Here is a 24,933-nt window from a genome sequence, read left to right as displayed (position 1 = left end):
CATTACCTTTTAAAATGTAGTAGAAAGGCTTCATATAACTGTAAAAGTTGTTATATCTTGTCAGAGTAATGACAATTTGTCCGAGGGGTTTTATTCTTAGAACGAGTACTCGTATAGTCGGCTGCTAGAGTAGCTGGAGTTCTCTTGCTCGGGTGGAAGGGAGACATGGCAGCTCTTCCCTTCCACACATCTCTTTTCAAAGGCGCCATCAAAGTCTGGCAGAAATGTCAGTGCTGCAGGCGGGGGACCGGTCCCTGAATGTCAGCCCTTCTCAGGTCAACACCGCCAGCGACTAGCCTGCCTTGCATAGACAGTCTGACACAGAGAGCGAGAGAGAGAGAAGGAGGAAGGGAGGGGAAGACAGTGGGAGTAGATGAAGATAAAAGAGAGAACGCGACGACACTGATGAAGGAAGAACTTGATGGACTGATAGGACATGAATAGCTAGTACAGTGTCGAATAACCAAGGGGAAAATAAAAAGACTACAAAGACCATGCATGATGAACAAATGAGAAATATGTTGGCAAAAGTTTTTGGACAACTTCAGGAAGTGGCCCTGTACTGGAACTTTTCTGACTTTGTGGATAATTTTCTGGTTTGCACAAAATAGTGGTTGGCAGGAATTAGCAAGTGAACGATTGTATACGCCATGGCCATTTTTTATTTTTTTTTGCATTGTGTATTATTTTTAGTCGATTCTATTTCTTTCTTTCACGAGGTTACTGCATTTGCATACAGTAAGCCTAATGATAGAATCATATGATGCACATGACCAAGTAAGCTAGGAACTCAAGATGGCGGTTACCATGAATAGTTTGTGACATGTTTTTGCCTCTGTGAATTATTTCCAGTCTATTTGGAGTTCACCCCAAATATGATTGATAAAGTTAAAAATTCAACACTGAAGTTTTTCCACACCAAACTCATCCAAGTCATTGACCTAAACCCTGATTAATGAATTAATAAATTATGTGTCATCTTGATGCATTTTTTTGTGGCGTTACAAGAATACAAATACAGAGGCAAGAGATGATATGAGGTAAAATGCACAGAGACAGGACACACACACACACACGCACACAAGCCATGAGGAGCCTGTCAGATTACAGCCATGTAATTGAATGGTAAGGGAGCAGACAACACATCTCGCACAGCCGGACTCTCCAAGTGGCCGCCGCCATAACAGAGCTCAGGGGAAATTCAGGGTCCCACTTAATAGTGAATTGAAGATGCAACATATTGTGTGTGTGTGTGTATGTGTGCGTGTGTGTGTGTTTGTGTGCGTGTGTGTGTGTGTGCGCACACGCAGGTGCAGGCGCCTGTGTGTTTGCCAGATGCCTGGAAAAAAAGGGAGAGCGCCCTTGGCAAGTGAAAATGGTCCCTAAAAATGTGGCCATTTGAGCAAGTGGCTGACAGAGAAAAAGCAGAAAAAGAGACATGTCACAAAAGAATGATAGGAATAAAAAGATTGGCACAAAAACACAGATGGAGTGAGGGAGGGAAAGAGGGAGGGCGTGTACGCAGGCAGAACGAGAGGCAGAGAAATGGAACACAGCAGATAGCGTGATGGAGATGCACGATGGGAAAAAGAAAGAAGAGCAGGACGGACAAAGCAGGAAGATGAAAAGAAGTCGTTAACATTCACAGTTGTTTAATAAGAACAAGAAACCGTATTTGAAACCTCAACTTGAAACCTAGTCCTTTGTAAAAATCCCTAAATTTAAACCTTGACCTTGCAGTGATTTCCCAACTTCAAGCACTATCTTGAAATGCTAAAACTGATTTGAAACCTCAACTTGAGTCACCATGGGTTAAAACCCTAATTCTGGCTCCAAAACCTAACTTGAGAAGTTAAACCTTGCTTGAGTCCTCATTTTAAAGCTTGAAAATCTAATGTAAATCCACACCCTGTCCTCAATTTGACACCCTAATTTAAACCGTACTGACTTGAAACCCTACCGCTAACATAAAGCACAAATCTTGTTTGAAACCCTAATTTGAAGCTCAAACCCTAATCCTACAAAGCCTATTTAAAACACTTAAATAAATTGTCTTAAAACCCTAATTTGTCTTAAAATCTGTCTTAAAACCCCAAACCTTATTTAAAAGTCCTAATTTCAAACCCTACCCCAAGTTTGTAACCTGTAAGATTTAATAAGTGCCAAATCTGTTTATATGGCTCTTAAACAACTATTTTGTGCCATCTTTGCGTAAAAGAGGTTATTTTGACCTAGCGATACGATACCATAGCAACATTAGCTCTGACCTGGCACTTCTGCCTCATAGCTGTAAAAAGTATTGTGAGAAATTAAAGTAGAAGGTCTGCCGGGTATCATGTTCCCCCCGAATATGATATGTGGATAGGTGGATGTCATCAAGCCTGTGAAGTGGAAATAATAAAGAATGAGCATTGTCTCCAAAGACGGGAGGAATTAATCCCAAAATGAATTATGAAGGGGTGTAGAGAGAAAAAGATAGAGAGGGAGAAGAGGGGGGGAGGCAAAAAAATCAACATCAGCTATTTCCTTTTCCTCAGCTTGAAGGCAGATAGGGGGCTGTTTATGCCAATGGTGTGAAAGCTATAAAAATTAAATTAATAACAAAAGGGAAAAGGCGCACACAGAAATAGAAGTGGTGTACGGAGGCGGGGAAAGAGAGAGAGAGAGAGAGAGAGAGAGAGAGAGAGAAAGAGAGAGAGAGAGAGAGAGAGAGAGAGAGAGAGAGAGAAATGGAGGTGACTGTTGCTGCCAGATTGCACCACACTTTTGCTCCCCCGCCCCTCCTCTCTTTTCTTTTGGAGAAAGGCTGGCTGAGGCCATTGTCATAAATGCCACTTGCAAATTGCACAGCGGAATAATACAGCGTCCATATGGATCCTATGTGTAGTGGGGGGTGGGGGGCAAAAAAGAAGGGGAGTGATAATTAGGGACTTAGGGGGTGAATGACAAAGTCGCAAAGCCATTTGTTGAAGATGGAACACGGCGTCTCCAATATCGGAGAAACAGAAGGGCTTCGTGTCACAAAACATTAGCCACACAGCTGTTGGCGTGATGTCAATGGTGTTGGCGCAAGCGTCTTATGATGCCCCCACCACCTGATTCGCTTTAGCCGCCTAACACCACTATGAGAGAAGCCAGCAGCCGTGTCTAGGGGGAAAAATGACTGAAAGATGTCGGTGAAGTATGAAGGAATGTGAGGGTCACGATGACAAAAAATAATTCTGATTCAACAATAATTGTTATTGTAAAAATGAATGTTTAATCTTACAAGAAATTTGCGACATGATAAAAGAAATCGTGTTAATATCACATAATTATGTTTTTTTACTTTGCGATAAAAAATAAAAAGTTTAGACTTGTAATTGTAATGTCTATAAAAAAGTGTAAACTATTTTACAAAAATATTCAGATATTTTTAAATATTGCGTCCAGTTGAACAGATGACTAAATTAATAACTAAGTTTGAGCGAAAAAAGTTATAAAGTTTGAAACACTTACATAACAATAAAAATGTTTTGTTGCAAACTTGTCAAAAAGAAACAAATGGTAAAAAATATGTAATGAGTAATAGGGTATTGTATAGTATCCCCAGCTATTCACCAAAATATCCCACATTGCCACAAGGTGTCGCCAAATTCCTAAATAGGACTTGCATCCAGAAAGTACGATTGAAGTGTTACATCTACACTGAGATATGAGTTTTTCAATTTCGGGTGGGCAGCCAAGATAAACCTGGGTTGTTTGTGGTAGTTATGGAGTGTCTGTGCTTTATTAGCATATACACTCACACAGGTTAATTGTTGCCGGGGTGAATTCAAAGGGCTCCGGCATGACTGCCCCATGGAGTGACCACAGTCCCGCAGCTGGGAAGATCCTAATGCTGCAAAAATGTTCAACCCATATTGAAATGAAAAAATAGCATCCATTGGATATAATGATCAAGTGTGCATCTACACAAATAGGGAGTGAAAATAGAGCCGGCTGACACACAGAACTGGCTGGGCTGTGTTTTGAATGGGAGCTCAGGGCGGGATTGTAAAGCAGGAAAATCGAATCCTGTTGTTTTTGCTCGGTACATGCCGACACATATTTTGTATGCTCAACCCGACCCGCAAGCTACCGTGCTCGGTAATCACCCGTAACTGTTGTTTTTGGTTCTCCTGCTCATGTCAAGCAAGCATCTACTTGTTACCTCATCAAGATACTCGTTTCCCACGCTCTCCGGTGCCGGGGTCGGCCCAACAAGCCTTACGACGCCCAACGTGCTCAGTTCGTGTATCTGCATTAATTGCCATGCACAACATACACTTTCCATTTATTGCACTGCAGGGGTGAGTCTCCAGAGGGGCTCGGCCCCAACCGGACAACCTCCTCCGGGGTCACGTCCCCGAGTTTGATAAAAGAGCACTTGATTAACACACCTCCCCCGGTAATTGCTTCTTTTGTGCGGGAATCGAACTGCCGCACTTCCTTCGACGGTTCACGGGTCGCGCCCACAGGGTCGCTGACCTTTCTATCGCTTCTTTTCATTCTACCAAACAACCACAGCCGAGTGTGTTTATGGATCTATAGTCGCTTTAAAAGATGCAAAGAAAGAAGACAACTTTAAAACCAGAGCTCCTCCTTGTGGCTGATTATGAAATTACACTTCTATAAAAGCTTGGGAGACTAACAGCTGGCTATTGTTTAAAAAGGGGGGAGGTGGGCAACAGTGGCCTTCAGAGGTCAGAGTGACACATCATCTGCTCATTCTAAAATATCAGCAGCGCGACATTGTGTTTGTGACATTGACAACACCCAAACAAAAAATAATCACGAGATGGGGCACATCATTTTACGTTACCCTTAAACGCAAATGGTTGCAGCTAAACGTGGGTCCTCCGTGATAATACTGTACACAGATATATTCTAAAGTTAAGATGTATCACTTCAACATAATGCCTTGACGCCTTCTTAGCTCGGGCTTTGGCACCATCTTGTGGCAGATGGTTGATGTCACCTTTTGTCAAATTGTAAGTCAAGTTCTCACAGAATAGGGGAGAGTTTATATAAAACTGTGCAAAATCAGGATTTTATTGTCTTTAATCCCACTTTACATCATTGACTTTCTACACCAGAGACAAGCGGCGAGAGAATAGACGTTCAAATTGGCAGCAAAAAAGCCCCCCGAAAAACAGGCATCCGTACTTTGCTGGGTAAATTCCATCCATATTTACAGCTCTTCTTTGTACAGACATACATAGTTAAGAATACAGTCTCCCAATGTATTTTAGTTTTAGGACACGTCATTTTAGGCAAGCGTAGATTAAGTGCAATGTCTCATACAATGTCAAGAAAATGCCTGCCATTGTCCACATACAATAAATTATAATTCATAACCCAGATTATATACACAAGGTTGAAATTTGTTAATGTGTATATTTAATGCATCCACTTTACAGGGGGACCTGGGCAACATATTGAGTACTTTTCCGAAAATTGATTTTGACAGGAAAAAGTAATGCTCCAAAACACAACATTATGCACATCAGGGGAAATGAATTCTGAATCGTAAGGTGCTGTTGTCATTCATTCACTCTATTAGTAAATCAATCTTTTATCTTTGATGAGTAAAAACAATGTCAAAATTAGCTGACAATATTCGTTTTAACTTTGTATAAAGGACATTTACCTCGCTGTAAGAATTCATCATGACAAAATAATAACACTATCAATAAATCTCATCATAACAAAGTGCCTTTAGAGGATAGTTCAAAGCCGCCCTTATTGAATTCTGGCAAATGAATTCCATTGGCCAAGGACGGAATGACAGAGCTATGCTTGCCCTTTAGATAACAATTGTACAGACATAACCGATGCCATTACTCAAACATTATTCGACAGAAAAATAATCTGCCATCGTCTCTCGCAGTGTTTGGGGAACCAACTATGAGCTATGCATGGCCTGCCAAAGAGCCTGACGTGACTTCCTTTGCAACTCTAAAAACACTGTAATTAAAAAAAAAAAAAAAAAAAAAGCCCAAAATAATATGTGCTAATATTCATTTGTTTTGCATCGTATTTTAATGCCCCATGAACGATGAAGAAAACGGTTCCCGGTAAAAAGGGGATTAATTCCAGTGTGCATTTACATCCTTTACAGATGACCCACAAATGGATTTAGCGATCATTGGATTATAGAATTGTATATAGAAAGTGGAAAAATATAAGTGGCGATACAGTACATATGCAGCAAGAAAGGAGATGAAGCAGGCTGTAACTGTGGAAAAGCCATGCCAGTGACTTTACGGTTAAAAAGCAAGTCTGACGAAAAAAAACACAATAATTGTCCTCCCAATACCTCGCAGGTCAGCTCGCCTTCCTCAAAAACATTCACTTGCTATTTTTTTTTTTTTTTTTTTTTGTCCACTTGTTTCCGCCCACGTCAATGCATGGAGGTCCAGTTTGCAAAAAAAAAAAAAACTCCATTACTTCGGCGATGCGGATCTAGGTCCCGATCACCCGCATGATCTCCTTCTGCACTTTGGGCTCTTGTGTGTTGATGTTAGCATCTCCCACTTGACCGTCCTCGTACCTGCAAAAACACGCAGACAAAAAAAAACTCGCTCAAACTATGTTGGGATACATTCCAGCTCGCCCGAGTTTTGAATAAGGACAAGCACAAACAGATTTCAAGCGATTACTCACACAAAAAAGAAGCGAGTACAAACGTGGTCCGATACAGGACACACCCAAATGTTGCCGTGCTTCTGTAGATCCTTGGATGTTATCACTGTTAAATAACAAACAAACAAAAGAGTGTCCTTCCAATCTGGTGTCATTCTTTTTTTATTTTCATTTTACCTTCACAGAGCGCAATGCAGTTCAGATTTCGACTTTGTAGAAATCTCGATTGGATCGGGCGACTCTGCTTGAAATGGAAATCAAGAGCATGATGAACGCTTCTTTGATTATCCCAAATATTGTTCCCTCTCTTACCTGTGGTATGGTGTTCATGCGGTTATAACGTTGCACCAATTCATCTTTCGTGGGCATGCGGTGTTGTCCCTTCCCCATTCCTGCATCCCAATCACAAAAATAATTTACACGAGATGAGGGAGGCTGAGAAGTGATTCGTTCTTTACCTGAGTAACCAAAAGAGATGCTGGAGATGGGGCTGAGATAGATTCCCTTTCCATATGCTGCCCCGTGCAGCTTGGTTGAGAAAGAGCGGAAAAAACGAAGGATCAGTGTAGCACAGAACAAAACTCGTCAATCCAACTTTGTTTTTAGAGCGCTTTTCAAACAAAAACAAAAATGCTACTCAAAGCGCTTGACATGGATTGAAACCAACACATTCCACCACTCGTACAACTGACACAAACATATTTAAAATAATGACATAATGAGCATCCAGGTGAGTATTTCCATATTTATCTATTGGATGCAGTTCAATTTTGCCACTTGAGAAGGTGTTTTGACACCTTAAATGTATGAGAACAAAGAAGGCACAAATTAAAGTCATCAGAACGACATGAAGGACCATCAAAGTGTGTAAATAAATCTTGTGATTTGATTTTGACGCGCATTTAATCTATTTGCAGCGTGTCTTCACGCACTCGTCTCGAGCAAATGAGACGTTTCTGCAGACTGCGGAATTCATTTCTGCTTTAATTTGATCACTTATGTCTTTGAAAAAGATTGGCTCATAAAAGTAAACAGAAATATTCACGGACGCCACTGGATGTAGCGAGGCGTGTGGAAAATTTTATCAGAAAATGTAATTAACAGCATTGATAATTACCCAAAATATGTTTTCATGTTTCTGTGATGGTTAGATTTGTTACAATGTCATAAGAAGTACATTGACCCAAATGATATCTTTAATGGTAATAATTGTTATTCATATTTATTTATTTATTTATTTATTTATTTATTTATTTATTTATTTATTTCACAGTTGGATCTGATATAATGTTCATCAGCATTTTAATATCAACATTTCTCATCAATCAAATGACCAATTGCATAGTCCCGCTATGGTTGTCTTCGCCGAGCACGGGTTTTAGTTACTGACCTCGTCCAACGAAAGCTCTCTGAGAAGGCTTTACTCACTCTGGATCCCGTTATCCTTTGCATTCCGCAACATCGTACCTATAGCCTACACCGTGCTCTAAGTGGTTGACCCCAAGAGGGTGCACAGGCAGCCTCCTAGCTAGCATCACAGCGTATGCCACCACTGGTGTGGCACACACTGGCTGGGGGGGAAATTCTGCCAATACACCCTGCCGGCTGAAGTGCAAACGGCAAAGCAGCCCAAAAGGGAACCTGGCATCTATTAACTGCAAAAATGAATCAGCCGGACAGCCAGCCTGCTTCTGTTGCAAAGCAGGCTGATGGTCCGAGATGGCAAACTGCCGGATTTGACGTACCTGCAGTTTGGTATAAGAGGCATTGACTAGTCCATTTCTCAGAACAGAATGCCAGTTCTCTATATGGGAACCACTAGAGCAAGTGTAGGGGGAGGGGGAGAAAAAATAGGTCTGTGAATAATATCCTGGCTCCTCAAAATGAGACACAAGAACAAAATATACACTGCAAGTCCAAAGTGCAAATTTTGTTGAGTGTTGATGTGAAGTGACTCACCTCCCTGGCCATATGAATGATTTTTGGGTGGATCAAAATATGAATGACCTAAGTTGCATTAGTTTCTTGAAAGCAACAGGGAGCCAATAACTAGTTATTGATTTAAAAAAATGATTTCCCTATATAACAGCCAGCGCTTTAACGAAAGGCTTACCTCAATATATCGCTACGATATATACAAATATTACTTTGACTATTGACAGTCAGACATTATACGCTCCCATGTGATGCAATACAAAAGCATTGCCTGAATGCAAAGAATGTCACTGACGGGAAGGACTAAAGCAGACTTACTGGAAGGCGAAGGTGCTGCCGTAGAGCTTCTTGGCTGTGCGGAAACGAGCCTCCTTGGCCGGAGGGCTGCTGAGCAGCAGGAACTGGTGGGAGGTGTGCATGAATTTCAGTTGCTGTCATGGTGAACAAAATGAGACAGAAAGGAGACTTGAAACCTTCCATTACAAGATGCAAAAAGAGGATGTGAGGTGCTTTTGATTTCCTACCCTGCTTAGAGGCAACTTGACAATGTGAGATCTATTACTGGAAATAATCCTGCAAAAAGACAGAAAATGTGGATTAAGAAAAAATCAATGTGAGTCTAGGGAAGTAAAAAAAAATGGCATTTTCTGATACCATAATTGTAATTTACTGATTATCACTCGACATTTTTCCACACGTGTTACTTTTAACACTACTCGCACGGTTATAGTAATATAAAAGTGATCTTGAAACAGATTGTCTGTAACTTCCCAAGATTCCACTCAGTTCCCTATTTTACAGTTCCTGTTGCTAATTCTGCAAAAGCTGTTAACGAGCAGACACAGCTTTTTTTATTTATTTATTTTTTATAATAACAGGTTCTCTCCACCCACCACTGTAGCAAGGGATGTGCCAAAGGGTCCAGTTTGTCCATCTGCTTCTTGATCTCCAAATACGAGCCCTGGCAAAAGCACACACGCATGTGCTCTGTTCAGCAAATTGAATATAAAGTGCCAAAGTGGAGATAAAGGCAAAGGTCGCATCGAGAGAGAGTGAATGCACAGCGTTGTCATAAAAGTTCTATTTTTAGTATATATGACACTGTGCCGGGATCTGCTTAGCGTACCTGGGTCATTTCCCGTATCGACATAACGCTGTCCAGCGCTTTTTGCAGCCTCTCATAATTCTTCTTCTGTGTTCATCGGTGGAACCCAGCAGCATTTGCATGTGATGAAAGAGAGGAAAGAACATGCATACCTCAAAAATTACATTTCTCGTTTATCATTACATTTTATAGAGAAGCTGCTCTCAAGACCTCTTTATTATTTGGTAGTGTCAGCTAAATTACAATTTCATCAAACCACTGAAAACAAAAGTCATCAGTATTAAAAAATGATAGTTTTTTTGAGAGGGGTCATATTGAAGAAAAAAATAGGCTCTGAATGGAAAAAAAAATATAAATCCTTCATAACCACTGGTATTATTCAAGATTATAGTGATCCACTCTGAGAAAAAAAAAAAGTGCCGTGGCTTGCTTATATCTATTAAATTCAAAATAAGATGAGCAATCATAGTCAGCACTTCATGGCATGCTGACCTTTGGGTTGAAGGCCAAAGTCTTAGGGTCATTTGGGTCAACAACAGAAGGGTAGGGCTCAAAGATGATGCTCTTGCGAGGAGACTCGAGTGCAGCTCGGCACATCGCCACGAGGAGATCTACCACCTGGCGAAAGGAAAGGGAAACATGATAACTGTTATTATCTTGGAGATTGTCATCTTTTCACAAATAGTGGCTCAGGGAGTGCGTATTTACCCAACTGCATATGGAGGAGGCGGCGTAAGAGACCTTTAGTCAGTTGCATTTTTGCAATATTGAACAGTGTTACCGGTATATTACAAACAAAGTGAAGTTAAAGTCCCAATGATCGTCACACACACATCTGGGTGTGGTGAAATTTCTCCTCTGCATTTAACCCATCCCTGTGTGATTTTGATCCATCCCCTGGGGGAGAGGGGAGCAGTGAGCAGCAGCGGTGCTGCGCTCAGGAATTATTTGGTGATCTAACCCCCAATTCCAACCCTTATGCTGAGTGCCAAGCAGGGAGGAAATGGGTCCCATTTTTATAATCTTTGGTATGACCCGGGGTTTGAACCCAGAACTGCCCAGTCTCAGGGCGAACACTCTACTACTAGGCCACTGAGCTGGTAAAACATACGGAATACAAAAAAGTTAGCTAACCAAAGAGTTCGGTAATACTTCATTCTTCTATTTAATATACTGTACTCGCAAAACAACAAAACAAAGAACAAATAGTAGATCCCTGTAATACAAATATGCCACATTGCATTGTGTGTGTGTGCGTGCGCGCGTGTATGCGTGTGCATGTGTGTGTTTATCACCTCTGCACCAGTGGCCACTTCCTCTGCAGCACCTGACATCACGCCCAGCGTGTAGAAGGAGAACACACACAACTCCCTCGTGCACACAGCCGGCTAGTCACACATACACACAAAGACGGGAAATAACTGAGTATATTTGTTTACACATTTCATCCATTGGCTATTTGTAAGTAAAACCTCTTGACAGTATACTTCTCAGTTGTGATCAAGAGTTGGAGTAAGAGTTTTGTGTATGTTTTACGCTTTGTGGCTAATTGTCTCTGTTTTGATACCTTCAGCATGGATCCGTTCTGAAAGACGTGCTGCTCATCACAGACCACGCAGTACTCGTTAAGCGTGGGGATCCTCTGCTCGGAGTACTTCATTATCTGGTCAGAGAAAACACACATGCACACACAGCCCAAAAAAAAAGTCTTCTGCTTAAAATGAATCCAATGTTGCGATATAAAAATCTACTGAGTAGCCTACATGAATGGCAATAAATGGATGAATAGCAACTATTAGTCTCTAACATGGAGTAAAATACATTATAAACAGTAGGAGGTATTATTGCACCTGCACTAAGAATCCATACTCCAGTGTGGGAATGTTCTTGCAGTGTCCACCCGCCTGGGATGAGAAAAACAATTCGATCAGCTGCCTCGTGGTGATCTGTGCAGGAGCCCTGGCCGCCGGGACCGCCACGGTCTGATGAGTCAGGAAACAGAGCATTACGGGTAACGGTACGACAGTCACAATATATAGAGAAGACGGTTTCAATTAAATATACAAAAATACTGTACTCTATTTTGATTTTGTGTGTGAAACACACTAACCTGGCTATTTGGCGGATAGCTGAAGAGCTCCCCTTTGGGGTTCTTCATGGTACACGAGATGGATCGATTCATGAGGCGGGTCACGCGGAGTTCAGGCACGCTCAGCTTCCCTTTCAGGACCGTGTCTTGGATCAAGGGGAAGCTTGGAGACCTTGATAACAAAAGCAAAGCAATTATTTGCAGCAATTCCTGTTTACTTGTAATGAGACAATGTAGTGTTTGTCATTGCAAGGTCAGTGGGCGTGTCTGTTAACATATTTAATTGTTCGATACCAACAAATCCCTCATTCATAATAACAAGCAGCCTCATTCAGTATGACAGATCATATTATTGTTTTAAAACTAAATACTGCACACACGACCTGAGTACAACGTAATATTGATCAACAGCCTAGCATACAAAATATCTTAGCGAGAGAAATTTACTTGGGTATTGGAGAAAAGATACTGAGCCCGGCACGGAACTTTTTGATGGTTCCGCCGGCTTTGAACCAGCTGTGTCTCTTCTCCTGCTGGGCCTTGAGGAACTCATTACTGAGATGCTTCCACTGCTGGGACGTAAATGTGCTCAGGATCCTGTCAATTATATGAAGAGGATGTCGAGCAGCAAATTGAAAGGAATGACAAAAATTATACACAATTACAAGAGATTTTGTCTCACTTTTTGAGTTGTAAGCCAAGGCTGAATCCTTCTTTATTGGAAGGTTGGAACACATCGACTGATGGCTCTGCAAGAAGATGACTGACATTATACAGGCAGTCACGGAAAGCGTTCTCCTGAGCCTCCGCTGCCTCCTCGTGTTGCATGCGTGCTGCTCACCTCCCACGCTCCGCGCGTGGCACAAATTGCTAAAAAGCGGCATCAACATGATCTCTACTCACCGGGCCCATCGAGGTACTGAGAAAGAGAAAAGCGGAGTCTCAGAATAATGGGCTCTGTTCTGATAACTTTCCAAGCTGTTGCAACCTCCTCCTGAATCGGACAAATATACACATGCATATATACACAAGGTTAGCCTGCTAATTAGGACAGTTTTTCTTCTCGTGAATAAACTGGGACTATGAGCTGCATTATGCATGATGTTGGCGAGATGTGGATAAGAATAACAATGGAAAAATAAAAAATTAGAATGCTGACTCACATCGAGGAAGCCGATGTTAATGTGAAGCTCAATGTCGACGTCGTCGATGATGCCATACTCCCTGATTAAAGACACAAGTGATAGGCATTAATTCAAAGATTGATTTTATCTATCCCGAGCTCCAAAACATTTGGTGAAGATGAGGTAATGTTACATAGAAAATGTGCACAACAAATTTTTATGGATGATTCCCATTCAATCACTGGCGGAGCTATGAGGGGGGTGGTCAGGGCACTGCCCCCCTTAAATATGCCTGATAACTGACTTTGGGTAGTTTCTGCTTTTTTCTGCGTATTTTTTTTCCCTCATTTACTTCAGAGCATAACATTTTTGTTTTTCTTCAGGACCTACTGAGATATCCCCGGCCACCGCATGCATTTGTATCACTTCAACACAAAATTTGTCTGTAGTCGGTTGATAGTGGTTCAGGGGTGTGTACATGTGTGTGTGCATGTGTGTGTACCTAACGGAGACAGCACTGTCGGTATAGATGTCTTTTACTGCCTCAATGTCTGCATCAAGTTGAGGATGGCGGTATAGGTCAGCAGCGCAACTCCCCTGTCACAAACAATTTTTGCCATCAATCATTCAGCTCATGGGAGGACTCGTTCCATTAATACTTAATTTTTTTATGACAAAATTTGAAATAGCAACAGTAAACTTGTGATAATGATCACACAAAAGCTAATGACACAGCACATTATTGTAGAGTATTAGCATATGAGAAATAGAAGTGTTCAGATGTTGTCCTGTTGTAATAAAACTGCCATTATAGCCACCATTGTTTTACAAACGTGCTGTTTTTCATTTCAGTCCAAGCCACATGGCCGCCAGCGCAATCTCCTCAAATTGATTGCCTATTCACTTTGTCACCCAGTGGGAACTGAGCCCATACTGTCTGCACCAGTCAGGCAAGTGAATCACTATATCATTATTATTTTCTTGAAGAGGGGCCAAATTGTGAAATGACATTATCAGACTCTCAACAGTCCACTTCGAAGGAAGTTTAATATGGTGAATTTTTTTCAAATGCTATATTTTAGGATCTTTATAATCTCCCGCAGCAACTCATTTCTGCATGTTGGCTCAAAAATGTCCCAGGGAGCCCAATCTCTCGCCATCCAGACAGGAAGTGAGACTCTTGATCACCTCAGCTTGCTGAGACTTTTCACAGACCTTCATCCTTATCTTTCCCTCTCTGCTTTTATGTTCTACAGCGGCATAGAGACAAGCTCCGAGCCCCCTGACAGGATTTACATTTCAATTACAGGTCTTGGACGATAACGCAAATTGGGATCATAAAGTTAGCGTGAAAGACGGAATGGGACAATACTTTACAGGGTGTCTAATGGTGACAGTTCTGCAAAAGAAGACAGTACCATATTTTACCTTCTCAACAGCTAATGCTGAACAAAGGATATTTTTAAAAATATATCATAAAAAGAAAACAGTGAGTTCTCTGCCAGCGTTCATACTTTCAAATGGTCAGTTTTTCCTTCCTTAGAAATTACAATGAGCTATTTTTAGAATGGGCCTGAGGTCAACACGTTGGTGACCCCTGCGCTAAAGTGATTAGCATGGCTGTGGCTAACAAAGCAGCAGTTTTATCAGAACTGGAGCAAAAGTGTCATTCACCTCAATGAAAAGGACAATTTCTTCTAACTGCCTTGAACAAAAGCGCGAACAAGTCTCTTGCGAGAACTGTACTTTATGATCCGACTAGCCCATATAATGCTCGTCTAATCACCTTCCACCTTCACAAACTTTTTCTCATAATGACTCTATTCCACATGGATTTGTGGAATGAACTCCTTCACAAAATTCCATCTGGCGTGTCAAGGTTAATTATGTCCCAACGCCAGCAACAGGAAATGACTAAACTCGTACCTGGATACCGTACAGGAACTGCTCCGGCTCGTTCTCACCGTCGGATTCCTCGTCGGTCCAGCACTGGCTTTTGATGTCCTGTGGGCAAGCAAAGCAGCAGCCATCATTTCTTTGAGCGCCTTTCATCACTATATTTATAATGCGCTTTACAAAGTGATTAAAAATAACCATCCTTTTGTTGGGAGAATTAAAGCAAATTCCCCGGAGGTCCAATGGAATAAATAGATTTTATTTGATGTAGGTACCGATGAGCTCGCTTACCATCAGTTCAGCTGTTTTCAGGATTCAATCAGTCAGCTTTAGGCCTCGTGCCAACCATCGCAGCTGGGAAGGAAGGAAGCCAGTACGTCTTGCGCACCTTAGTGCAACAGACAGACAGACAGACATAGGTCAGATCCACGCAAGAGGCCTTAGCTTAACATTACACACTTTTGTCAGCAAATTCTCCTTTAAACCGCCTGCACTTCACCTTCCTGCTGTCTCCTAGCAACAACCGTCTCTGCCTCTTTTTCTGAGTGGCATTAATCACTGTGGAGTGTGTGTGTGTGGGAGAACGGTGCTGGATGTTCAGAACTCGGGTTGTCTGTGTTACATTGTGTTTTTTTCCTCGGGGAAAAAAGAAAGATCTATTCAGGTTGGCTGACCTTTTTATGGACTTGTAAAATGTTTTATTTTTGCCCATGTCAGCTAGCCTATTGTTAAAAATGGACATTTTCTGATTTGCTGGCATGGTGAATTGGATTTTTTTTTAAAGTCACTGTTTGGAGTGTGCATAATCACCAATCCATTGGTTTCTAAGGATTTGAAATGGAATCGATTAATCATGTTGAATCAGCATTCACTTCTTGGCTGCAACCGGCAGTTGTCAATGTTTATTTACTGACGATGCTATGAACAGGAGTTAAGAAGATCAATAATCTTTCATTCATGCATTCATTATTTCTTTTCTTTTTTTCTAATTTTTCATTCTGATTAATATATATTGCATTTGTGGAATTTGAATTGAGCAGAAAAATACACCCATTTTTATCCATCTCAGGGTGCAGCCATTTTATCTTGGACTGCCAATTGCTGTCGACTAAATATGACATCAGAGTGTCTAAGGGCCTCACCTGTTTGCAGGGTTTGGTCACGTGACATTCGCAAGCTGACCCCTGTGATGGATTTTTCTACTATACCACAAACACTAATGTGAATACTGCGTTTCGTCGTGTGGGATTGTCGAGATATGTTTTTGTGTGACGTCTCCTTTTGTTGGCTAATTTGACCTGACTTCTCCTTTTGTTGGCTGATAGCATTACCGCAAAACCTTAAAACATATCATGACTGACCTCTATTGTTTCTGAAATCTCAACAAATCATCCGTCAAGCACCGTTGCAATAGGTTCCGCTCGAACCACAAAGCTGTCATGTATGACAAAGAAAACAGCGGTCCTTCCTATTTTGGTTCAGTGAGTTCAACAATGTATCAAATGCCGGTGCACGGCTGTCACGCAAAAGACCATTTACATCATTAATAAACCAAAACACAAAGCACTTTAGTGTTACACACATTACGATAGCGAATGCTGATACGAATTCCAAACAAGGACATCAAGTCCCGACACCTCATGCGTTCTTTGTGCACCGTGTCGCTTCAGAGACCGTCTTTCTCATAACTAGATTCTACCTTGTCATGTACTGAATATGAGAATATCCCTTTCACTTGCACACAGCATCCTGATGTGCCCCCCCCCTCCATCACCATCCCCATGGCTTTGTGGTGCCACATTCCACCATCGTCCTCATTTCTCCCCATGATGATTATTTAGCACAAAATGCAGTCAAGCGCGTTTTCCCCCTCCCCCCTCTGCACCCCCTCCCCAAACCTCCTCCATCCATATTTACCTTCAGAGAGGATGGAGACGCGGGATGCTGTCCTCGCCTCAGCCTCTTCCCGCCTGGCGCCTGCAAGCAAAGACAAAAAGCTCATCAAAAATAACTCCGTGATATGAGCCGGTGTGTTTGTCATCTGCAGCTCTCACCGTGCCGACCGCCGTCTAGTGTATTTTGCCTGACAACACTAAAGGGTTTGGAGCATGCTCAGTGAGAGCAGACAGTCAAGTCATGTGACCCGCAGCTGACTGCACTGCTGCTGCTGGGCTGGGAGGATGATAAAAAAAAAAAAAAAAAGGAAAGATAGAGAGGAGAGGCTTGTGCGCATGTCTTTGTCTGCTGATGAGTAATCATGTTGATGCTGTTGAGTGTATTCATGTAATCCACAAACAATATTACCGGATTAGCACATGCTTAATATTTTAAAATGGCAAGTCTGCACGAGAAAGCCCGTAAAGATGATGATTACCTGTTTCCCCTAATATTTTATATTTAAGACTGAGCAACCCGTATACCAAATGGATAAATGGACCTCGATCTTTGTCTTACATATTACTAGTGTCAGGTTGACAAACAACTCAAATTTCAATTTGGTCATTTTAATGTTTTTTCCACAAATCTCAGTAATTACAGTATATGTTGAATCATTGGTTTAATGGATAAAGTGAGAAAGGGGTAGGAATCTAAAAAGGTATGCTTCTTCCTACTCCTTTTCGAGCATTCTTTATTGATTTATTTACTTATGTATTATTATTATTATTTATTTATTTATTTATGTATTTTTTCTGTTTGTTGGTTTATATTTTGTTTGTTGTTGTATGGACTTATATGTGGCACTTTAGAGTGTGATTTGTTTTGTTTTTTTGTTTTGGATGTTCGAAATAAAGATATCAATCAATCAATCAATCAATCAATCAAATCTCAATAGTTAAGTGGATCTGTTACATTTACGAATGCCTTTTTTGTTCTTTCCTGAAAAGTGATGATTTGGGGCATGCAAGGATTTCACCAGACATCATTGAAATTGTTATATTTAATACAAAGCAGTTAAATTTGCCAATGCAATACATAATATTATGCAGAGCAATTTAAAAAAAATACTATTTTTTCCCAACTATGTATAATACCACATGCTGCAATTGTAATTGATTCATTATTTTCTTTGTCGTTGAGTAAATTCTGAAGTCCTCTGATTTTTTCATACAAAATGCCACTGACGCCATTGAAATAATGATCATGATTATCAAGCATTATCATGCAGTGCCACAGCATGTATACTGTATGTTGGAGACAATGGTGATAAGGCTTTTGGGATAATCTGTCTTTACCCTGGTTGTTTCATAGTGTCTATTGCAGACTAACCCAAAGACTGAAAAGGATTAAGTTTGTCAACTTAAACTCTGGCTAAAGGTGAAAGTAAAACTTTCCAAATTATGTAGTGAAGTTTATTGTTGTGACGTTTTGCATACAGACAGATTGTGTTTGCATACAGTATACCTGTATATAAGGAGAAAAATGTACAAATAAACGAATAAATAAATACCATATCTATAGATAGTATGAAAGTAATGTAACGTGATTGCTTTTGATTCCTGGTTTACTCTAATATCAAATATGGTAATGAAGTCAAAATAAATATTGAAGGAAGTGATTTAAAACTTTACATTATGAAAGTTACACATCTCCTTGAAAATCAGATCATATAAAAAATTGTAAAAATTTAAACTTCTCTTGTCATCAGTCATCTAACAACAACGTGGTACGCATTATGGTCTGAAATGGAAATAAGTGTTTTACTACTTTATATTGTATGGGCGCCATAGTGCAAGCCTATTTTTCGAACACTAGATGACGACATATGCCTCATTTATACCAAACCACACTGTCGCCTTATGTAATCTCCGAACATGCTACTTTTTAATAAATGTTTTATCGAAATCACATTTATTTATTTATTTATTTATTTATTTATTTATTTATTTATTTATTATTTTTGTTTGTTTGTTTGTTTGTTTGTTTGTTTGTTTGTTTGTTTGTTTAGTTATTTATTTATTCTGGTATTTATTTATGAAGTGTGTGGGGGGGGGGGGTCTTGTCTTCTGGAGTATTTACCTCTTCAGTGTGCATTGGCAAACTGCGATGCTAAAGGCGAATGCATTGTCCTGAAATATAAAAGGGCACACTATCATAAGGTATTCAAAAGGAACCAACACAGCGGGTTTTGAGGAAACTTGCTACAACTCGCCATCATGCGTCACATGTTGACTCAACATTGTTGAGGCCAACTTGCTGCCGAGGATTTCTCGCGTTCTGATTGGCTAAATGCACAACGGGTCTCGAGCTCATTTTATATTCCGTGTATGCTTCCGCGAGCGTGTGCCATCCAATTTAGCTCTCAATTTTCCAGCGTTTAACGGAAAAAAACTGAAACGTGTCAGAGGGGCTTGCTTGCACAAGTATAATAAATGACAAGATGCTGGAATAGAGTCGTAATTGGAGCACGATCGTGGATTTTGCCTCAAAGTGCGACCGTAGGATTTGCCTCGGAGGGATATATCCCAGCATCACAACGAAGTAGTTCCGCCGAGTAAGGAGTGTAGACGAGTTCACCTTGAGCCGATTGCTGTGCTCGTCACATCGTTGCCAACATCCTATTGCAATAGAAGGTGAGTTCAACTAACCTTTAGGTCGTTTGTTTCTTCGTTTTAGCTCCATTCAAATTTGTATTGTTGTTACTTTTTCCTCACATTCTGTATCCCTAAAATGCGGTCTCCCTTTTCTCTCCTCGTGAAACGTTTCATGGCGTGTTTAAATGCTTGTGAAATATACTGCTCGGCTGTCCTCTAATGCCATCGTGACAAATGACACATATTGTAATTTGCGTCGAAGTGGACGTACGTGATGAACTTTGCAGCCATCTTGAGAGGCTGACATTGGTGCGTGCCGTACTAGTCTCCCGTCAACGCAGAATTGTGTTGGTGGGCGGGTATGCAGTAAGGTATTGGTTTACCAAAACTCATTTTGTACTTTTACTCATAGCCACGGTACTGTATGCTGAATGTTGTTGCACTTGAATAAATAGTAATCGACTGCGATGTATGCAATAGTCCTGTGGCCGACTCTCTTCCAGTTGCTTCCTGTTGTGGGCGTGGTTTAGGCGTCTCCTCGGCTTCCGATTGGTCAATGTGATCTCAAGCGTTATGAAGCTAGATGACGCAGTGATGCAAACGTGACTTTTGACGCATCGACTACGCCGTACGAACGCTTTTTCGTTAGTCCAATATTATCCAAATAATTGCTTACAGAAATTGCTCTCTTAGCACTACAATAATTTGTCGTTTGCTCAAAAATGTCTTGCGAGGATGGTCAGTGTATTGAGGAGTGTCCTTGTGTTGGGGAATGCCAATCCACTGAAAAGGACATGTGAGTTTATAAAAAGAAAATAACTATATGTTTTATGTTGTAACAGCAGAACGTTAATTCACTATTCAAAGCTGTCGGCAAACCTCACAATAAAAGAAGCATTTTTGATCACACGGAATATATGTACACCTGAGGGACTTTGTTTTATAATGACCATAAAGACAAGTAAATAATGCAAGATGTAAAAGTGGCAATGTTACAAACTCAGAATATTTGCGGTTAAACCCCTGCTTGATAGAGCATTTAGTTCTTTATCTTAAAACCTTGCTAGCCTGCTTTCATCTCCATAATGCTGGTTATGGGGCTTTTGCAGGTTTTTATACAATCCTCAAAGAAGTGTTGAATTTCCCATGACTTTTTTAGTGCAGTTGGTGCTACTGAAAGTCAGAAATGTCTTATTTTTGCTCTTAGAATCTTTGGATTTATGTTCTGCTGAGTGGCTAATTGCGTAGCAGGAATTGTTGCTTTCAAACAAACCTGTTTTGAAACAAGTGTAGTATGCATAGTATCTATTTAGTTTGAGTACGTAATAATTATACAAGAAAATCACTGAGGTCCCTAAACCTCATCCAAGACTTGTAAAAGTTCTGGAATTTTTTGCCTTTTTGTCGGAATTGGCATGATAATGGGACCAAAGTTTATCTCTGACACTTTCCTCCTTCACATAGATTTGTTCACATCCACATTTCAGAATGTGTAATCATTCTGGAAATGTTCAAAGATTATTCCTCCGTTTCCCTAAGGTAATGTTACAAAACTGCATTTTCTGGTTCTAGGCTTGCCTGCCCTTGACCTATGTTGTGGTGTGTGCACTTCACATCTGCTCATTTGCAGTCCTTCTCATGAAAGCTCTGCTGACGAGCTCAAGTCTGGGAAAAATTCCAAATGTGCCTGTTTACCGGTGTAGACTAACCGGATTTGCCCAATTGGAACCACGTGAGACCGCATTTGGTACCTGGCGGGTGTGATATGGCTTCGTTTTTGACAACAGCATTGCAGATTCTGAAAATACGAAACCTTTGAAAATGATTATCGTGGAAGTGATGCCTTTCCCATGTACATGTTCAAAACGGTAATGTAGTCCCTACAAACATAGCCCAGCCGCTCATGCATCTCGAGCATTGAATTTTTAAACTCTCGCTGCGTGCTGTATGTTATTATTAGACTAGCCTGTTTTTAGGCCTGAGGTGTTGTGTGTCCAAAGCTGGCAGTGACTTTGTAGCCACTGCTCTCTTGCGGTGGGTGTCTCATGTGCGGCCGTAGCGTCACGTTATGGCGATTGCCCGGTCGACATTGGCACTTTCCTTGCCCTTCATTGTCATCAGCACCGAACGGATTTAGTCTTGAGCTCCTGGAAGTGGTGTCAACGAGCACGAGCGCCTTGGCTGGCTGTTGCGCCAGGCCATCTCTTGCAGGATGTTGTCAGCTATTTCAGTATGTTGGTCGCTCTAACACACTGGGGTTCCTTTGGAGGTCAGCGGCGGTGGCGTGCCTCTTCGTCCCCAAGAGGACCAAAAAGATCTACCGGGGGTATGTAGTGCATGGAACAGGTTGGTGGAGTGGTTGATAAAGGTCGTATTGGATATGTTGAGTCACCATCCCAAAAGTCACGACACCCCGATTGCAGTGCCCTTGCCCATGATTGTACTTGTGCAGTTATCAGCAAGATAGGAGGTCATGTGACAAGGAGCATTTGAAAGAGTGAGAATGTTTCGGAAGGGATTGGAGGGGATTATTAGCGGCCGGCTCTTAAATTAGCCTTGCATCTGTGTCAGGGTGACTGCTAACTGCCCATCAAGGATACTCAGCTGACTTTGTTTGCAACTGACATTAGATCGCTGCCATTCTTGTCGTTTATGTAACTTTTTTGTTTTAAGGCCAAAAAAAGACAGCATTGACTGCATTAAAAAAAAATCTCCACCATGAACTTCAGCTTTACAGTTGCCTTGGTGTGTACGTGGCCAATATTATGTAGTATGATCCGAGGGTTATGTGCATCCAATTCAACCTAGTGTTGTGTGGTGAGCGATTTAGGCTGCAACTTGTTCTCTAAAATGTAATGAATGTTAGGGTGGTGAATGTGATTATAATAGTGTGAATGACGAGTATTTGCCTAGAGGAGTGTTTTTGGTGAGAATAACGCATACCTGTTGAGGGAGAGGTTGCCAGTGTTTATAAAGCGAACAAAAAAAATGGTCATTGCGGGGGCTCCCTGTGACTCAGCCTACTCTGCTGCCTTGCCTGCGCATTGCTGCAGTAGGGCAGGATGTGACTGTGAGCACGTACAGCCCCTCGCCAGCCACTTCTCCATTCACTCTACTGTTACATCATCAGTCAGAAGGAGACAGACAGTAAAGGCTTCGAAAGCCCTACCACCATTACCATTTTAATTAGATGTTGACAAGAAAGTAGTTACGTCCCATTCATATAGTTATGTAACCAGAGTTTTGTTTGTTAAAGAAACAAGGATGCACCCAGCTTGTATTTCTGGCTTTTCCCCCCCCCACCCCTCCCACTGTTGTTTTGAATGTGTTGTGTATGTTGCAGTTAAAATTAAAAGCAATAATAATCAGCCTGGGAAAAAGAGCGGTGATCTTATTTGTGCGTAATGAATTGTTGCCATTGGCAACCCAGTTGGGGTGGCTGTTTGAGAACAGAGTGTACTATACGTGTGCCGTCTGCTCTATGGTGAATGTTGAAATTGCGTCCGTCATTTTTTTTTCCTGATGCAAAATCATTTATTTTCCAAACAATGTGACTAGCATCACACCCTTTATCGGACTGACACGCCATAAAAAAAAATCTCAAAGCCTTGTTTGTATTTTTGGCCCTTCAGCAGCTCTCCAGACTCCAAGGTAATCGCCATGCCTCAGCCAAAGGTTGTCGACATGGGCTCCGCCTTCATCCAGACGCAGCAGCTCAACGCCGCCATGGCCGACACCTTCCTGGAGCACATGTGTCTGCTGGACATCGACTCCAAGCCCACCACCGCTCGCAACACTGGCATCATCTGCACTATTGGTGTGTCTATCGTGTGTGTGCCAAAGAGGAAAACAAAATGATTTCAATGTGCAATTCGACAAACTGCTCATAGACAACCATTCATTTGTTACTTTTGTCTTTAATTTTATCTTCAGGGCCAGCTTCCCGCTCTGTGGACATGCTGAAGGAGATGATCAAGTCCGGCATGAACATTGCACGCTTGAACTTCTCCCACGGCACACACGAGGTGAGCTGTTTCATCACTTCCTCTTTGGCATGTATGAAACTATAGAGGGTGGCGAGATGCCCAACTGCTACAGAAAACCTGCGCAATTCATTTCAGTCCTTATCGCATGCGTGTGTGACTTTCCTTTTTACAATATTTGCTTTTTACAGCTTGGCAAACATTGCACATCTTAGAATACAATGGTTGTTCAGAAACGGGCATCTTATTTATGAGCGATGTGGCAATATGGTAATTTGAAACACAATCTGGCAAACCAGATGACCAACTTTATGGAAGGTGATAAGAATGCTCAGGTGGGTTTGGTACAGTCGGACACAGGTGAAACCAAGGGCAAACATTTTATCACTCAGTCTCAAATCCTAAATCAGATTTTTTTTTTCGGTTCAACCATTGACAACATTTTAAATTTTTTGAACATTCTTAACAGTTATAAATATGCACGGTAAATAATAATTACATAAAAACGGTTAACTGTGTAAACAGAGTAAAACCAAATATATGTACTATAGTGGAGCGGGATTTGAACCTGTGATGCTAAGGAATAAAACAACTGCCAACAGTTGTGTCACCACACCATGGGAGACTCAACTCGAGAAGTGCAAAATATAGAAACCCAGTTATTAATCATCTACCATTCATTTTGAATGCTATTTTGTCTGCTTAAGAAACAAAGACTTCACAATCAAACTTTTTTGTCCCACAGTACCATGCTGAGACCATCAAGAATGTCCGTGAGGCATGCGAGAGCTTTGAGCCCGGCAGCATCCAATACCGACCAATCGGAATCGCCCTGGACACAAAGGGCCCAGAGATCAGAACAGGCCTCATCGACGGGGTGAGTTGAGGACTGCGTTCTCCTACTAATAAAACAAAACAAAACACTGCTTAGAAAGCAACGGCGCCATAAGGATGTGTGTCTGTGCAATTTGACAGAGCGGCACGGCTGAGGTCGAACTGAAGAAGGGCAACATGATCAAGATCACCTTAGATGACAGCTACCAGGACAAATGCAGCGAAGAGATACTGTGGCTGGACTACAAGAACATCACCAAAGTGGTGGAACATGACAGCAATATCTACATTGACGATGGACTCATATCACTGCAGGTCAAGGAGATTGGTAAGATGATGATTATTTAAATGATTTGTTTGCTGTATAATATTAGAACTGCAAATGTGTACATGTCAAAAATGAAAAAAAAATCCATTGCAGCATCATTTCTTGTATCACAACTCAAAGTTGTCTTTTTATTTAAATGAACACTGTCGTGTGCCAGGCCCTGACTTCCTCATGTGCGAGATTGAGAACGGCGGCACCCTGGGCAGCAAGAAGGGCGTCAACCTGCCTGGCGCCGCCGTGGATCTGCCCGCCGTCTCCGAAAAGGACATCCAGGATCTGACATTCGGCGTGGAGCAGGGCGTCGACATGGTGTTCGCCTCCTTCATCCGCAAGGCCGCCGATGTCCAGGCGGTCAGGGCCGTGCTGGGCGAGAAAGGCAAGAACATCAAGATCATCAGCAAGCTGGAGAACCACGAGGGCGTGCGCAGGTATCTGACCTCG

The 24,933-nt window shown here is 41.5% G+C and overlaps 3 protein-coding genes across 13 annotated transcripts in view; 2 read left to right on the top strand and 1 right to left on the bottom strand.

Annotated features, from left to right (window-relative positions):
* slc12a4 (solute carrier family 12 member 4) overlaps window positions 1-17,022 on the top strand; it is a 194,754-nt gene extending 177,732 nt beyond the window's left edge. For both annotated transcript variants that reach the window (XR_007480722.2, XR_007480723.2), the window contains 2 exons: window positions 11,280-11,372; window positions 13,772-17,022. The gene's annotated coding sequence lies outside the window, so the exon portion shown is untranslated. The remainder of the gene's footprint in view (window positions 1-11,279; window positions 11,373-13,771) is intronic.
* The window catches only part of pkma (pyruvate kinase M1/2a), a 111,098-nt gene that overhangs the window by 82,017 nt on the left and 4,148 nt on the right, over window positions 1-24,933 (top strand). For 2 of the 8 annotated variants that reach the window (XM_049718455.1, XM_049718454.1), the window contains exons 1-6: window positions 21,378-21,673; window positions 22,980-23,164; window positions 23,281-23,372; window positions 24,076-24,207; window positions 24,306-24,492; window positions 24,650-24,920. In XM_049718455.1, the coding sequence (XP_049574412.1) occupies window positions 21,393-21,673; window positions 22,980-23,164; window positions 23,281-23,372; window positions 24,076-24,207; window positions 24,306-24,492; window positions 24,650-24,920 (1,148 nt within the window). In that variant the 5' untranslated portion in view covers window positions 21,378-21,392. Of the gene's footprint in view, window positions 1-19,198; window positions 19,387-19,963; window positions 20,144-21,377; window positions 21,674-22,979; window positions 23,165-23,280; window positions 23,373-24,075; window positions 24,208-24,305; window positions 24,493-24,649; window positions 24,921-24,933 lie in introns of those variants that run through there. The other 6 variants (XM_049718463.2, XM_049718462.2, XM_049718461.2 and 3 more) reach the window with 6 other exon arrangements.
* LOC125967402 (protein mono-ADP-ribosyltransferase PARP6) lies at window positions 5,044-16,784 on the bottom strand. Of its 3 annotated transcripts, none has more exons than XM_049718465.1 (23): window positions 16,733-16,784; window positions 15,107-15,203; window positions 14,846-14,923; window positions 13,422-13,516; window positions 12,959-13,019; window positions 12,699-12,789; window positions 12,478-12,544; window positions 12,243-12,392; window positions 11,817-11,967; window positions 11,557-11,688; window positions 11,274-11,369; window positions 11,002-11,094; window positions 10,199-10,324; window positions 9,728-9,793; window positions 9,495-9,562; window positions 9,126-9,174; window positions 8,920-9,032; window positions 8,412-8,484; window positions 7,125-7,194; window positions 6,979-7,058; window positions 6,844-6,910; window positions 6,688-6,772; window positions 5,044-6,574 (listed from the first exon to the last, which is right to left on the bottom strand). In XM_049718465.1, exons 2-23 carry the CDS (start codon window positions 15,107-15,109, stop codon window positions 6,487-6,489), a joined length of 1,902 nt encoding a protein of 633 aa, XP_049574422.1. In that variant the 5' UTR covers window positions 15,110-15,203; window positions 16,733-16,784; the 3' UTR covers window positions 5,044-6,486. The 3 variants fall into 3 exon arrangements, with proteins under 3 accessions (XP_049574422.1, XP_049574424.1, XP_049574425.1); XM_049718467.1 differs by having other exon boundaries at window positions 6,844-6,907; XM_049718468.1 differs by having other exon boundaries at window positions 9,728-9,790.

The sequence above is a fragment of the Syngnathus scovelli genome, chromosome 4 (assembly GCF_024217435.2).
Source record: "Syngnathus scovelli strain Florida chromosome 4, RoL_Ssco_1.2, whole genome shotgun sequence".
Taxonomy (NCBI): domain Eukaryota; kingdom Metazoa; phylum Chordata; class Actinopteri; order Syngnathiformes; family Syngnathidae; genus Syngnathus; species Syngnathus scovelli.
The sequence above is the reverse complement of the archived record's forward strand: the minus strand, read 5'-3'. Positions and strand labels throughout refer to the sequence as shown.

Coding starts and splice junctions, on each gene's coding strand:
- LOC125967402 (XM_049718465.1), bottom strand. Junction 9,175..9,494: donor GCACATCCCTTGCTACAGTG/GTGGGTGGAGAG, acceptor GTCTTTTTGCAG/GATTATTTCCAGTAATAGAT. Junction 6,911..6,978: donor GCATGAACACCATACCACAG/GTAAGAGAGGGA, acceptor TTCCATTTCAAG/CAGAGTCGCCCGATCCAATC.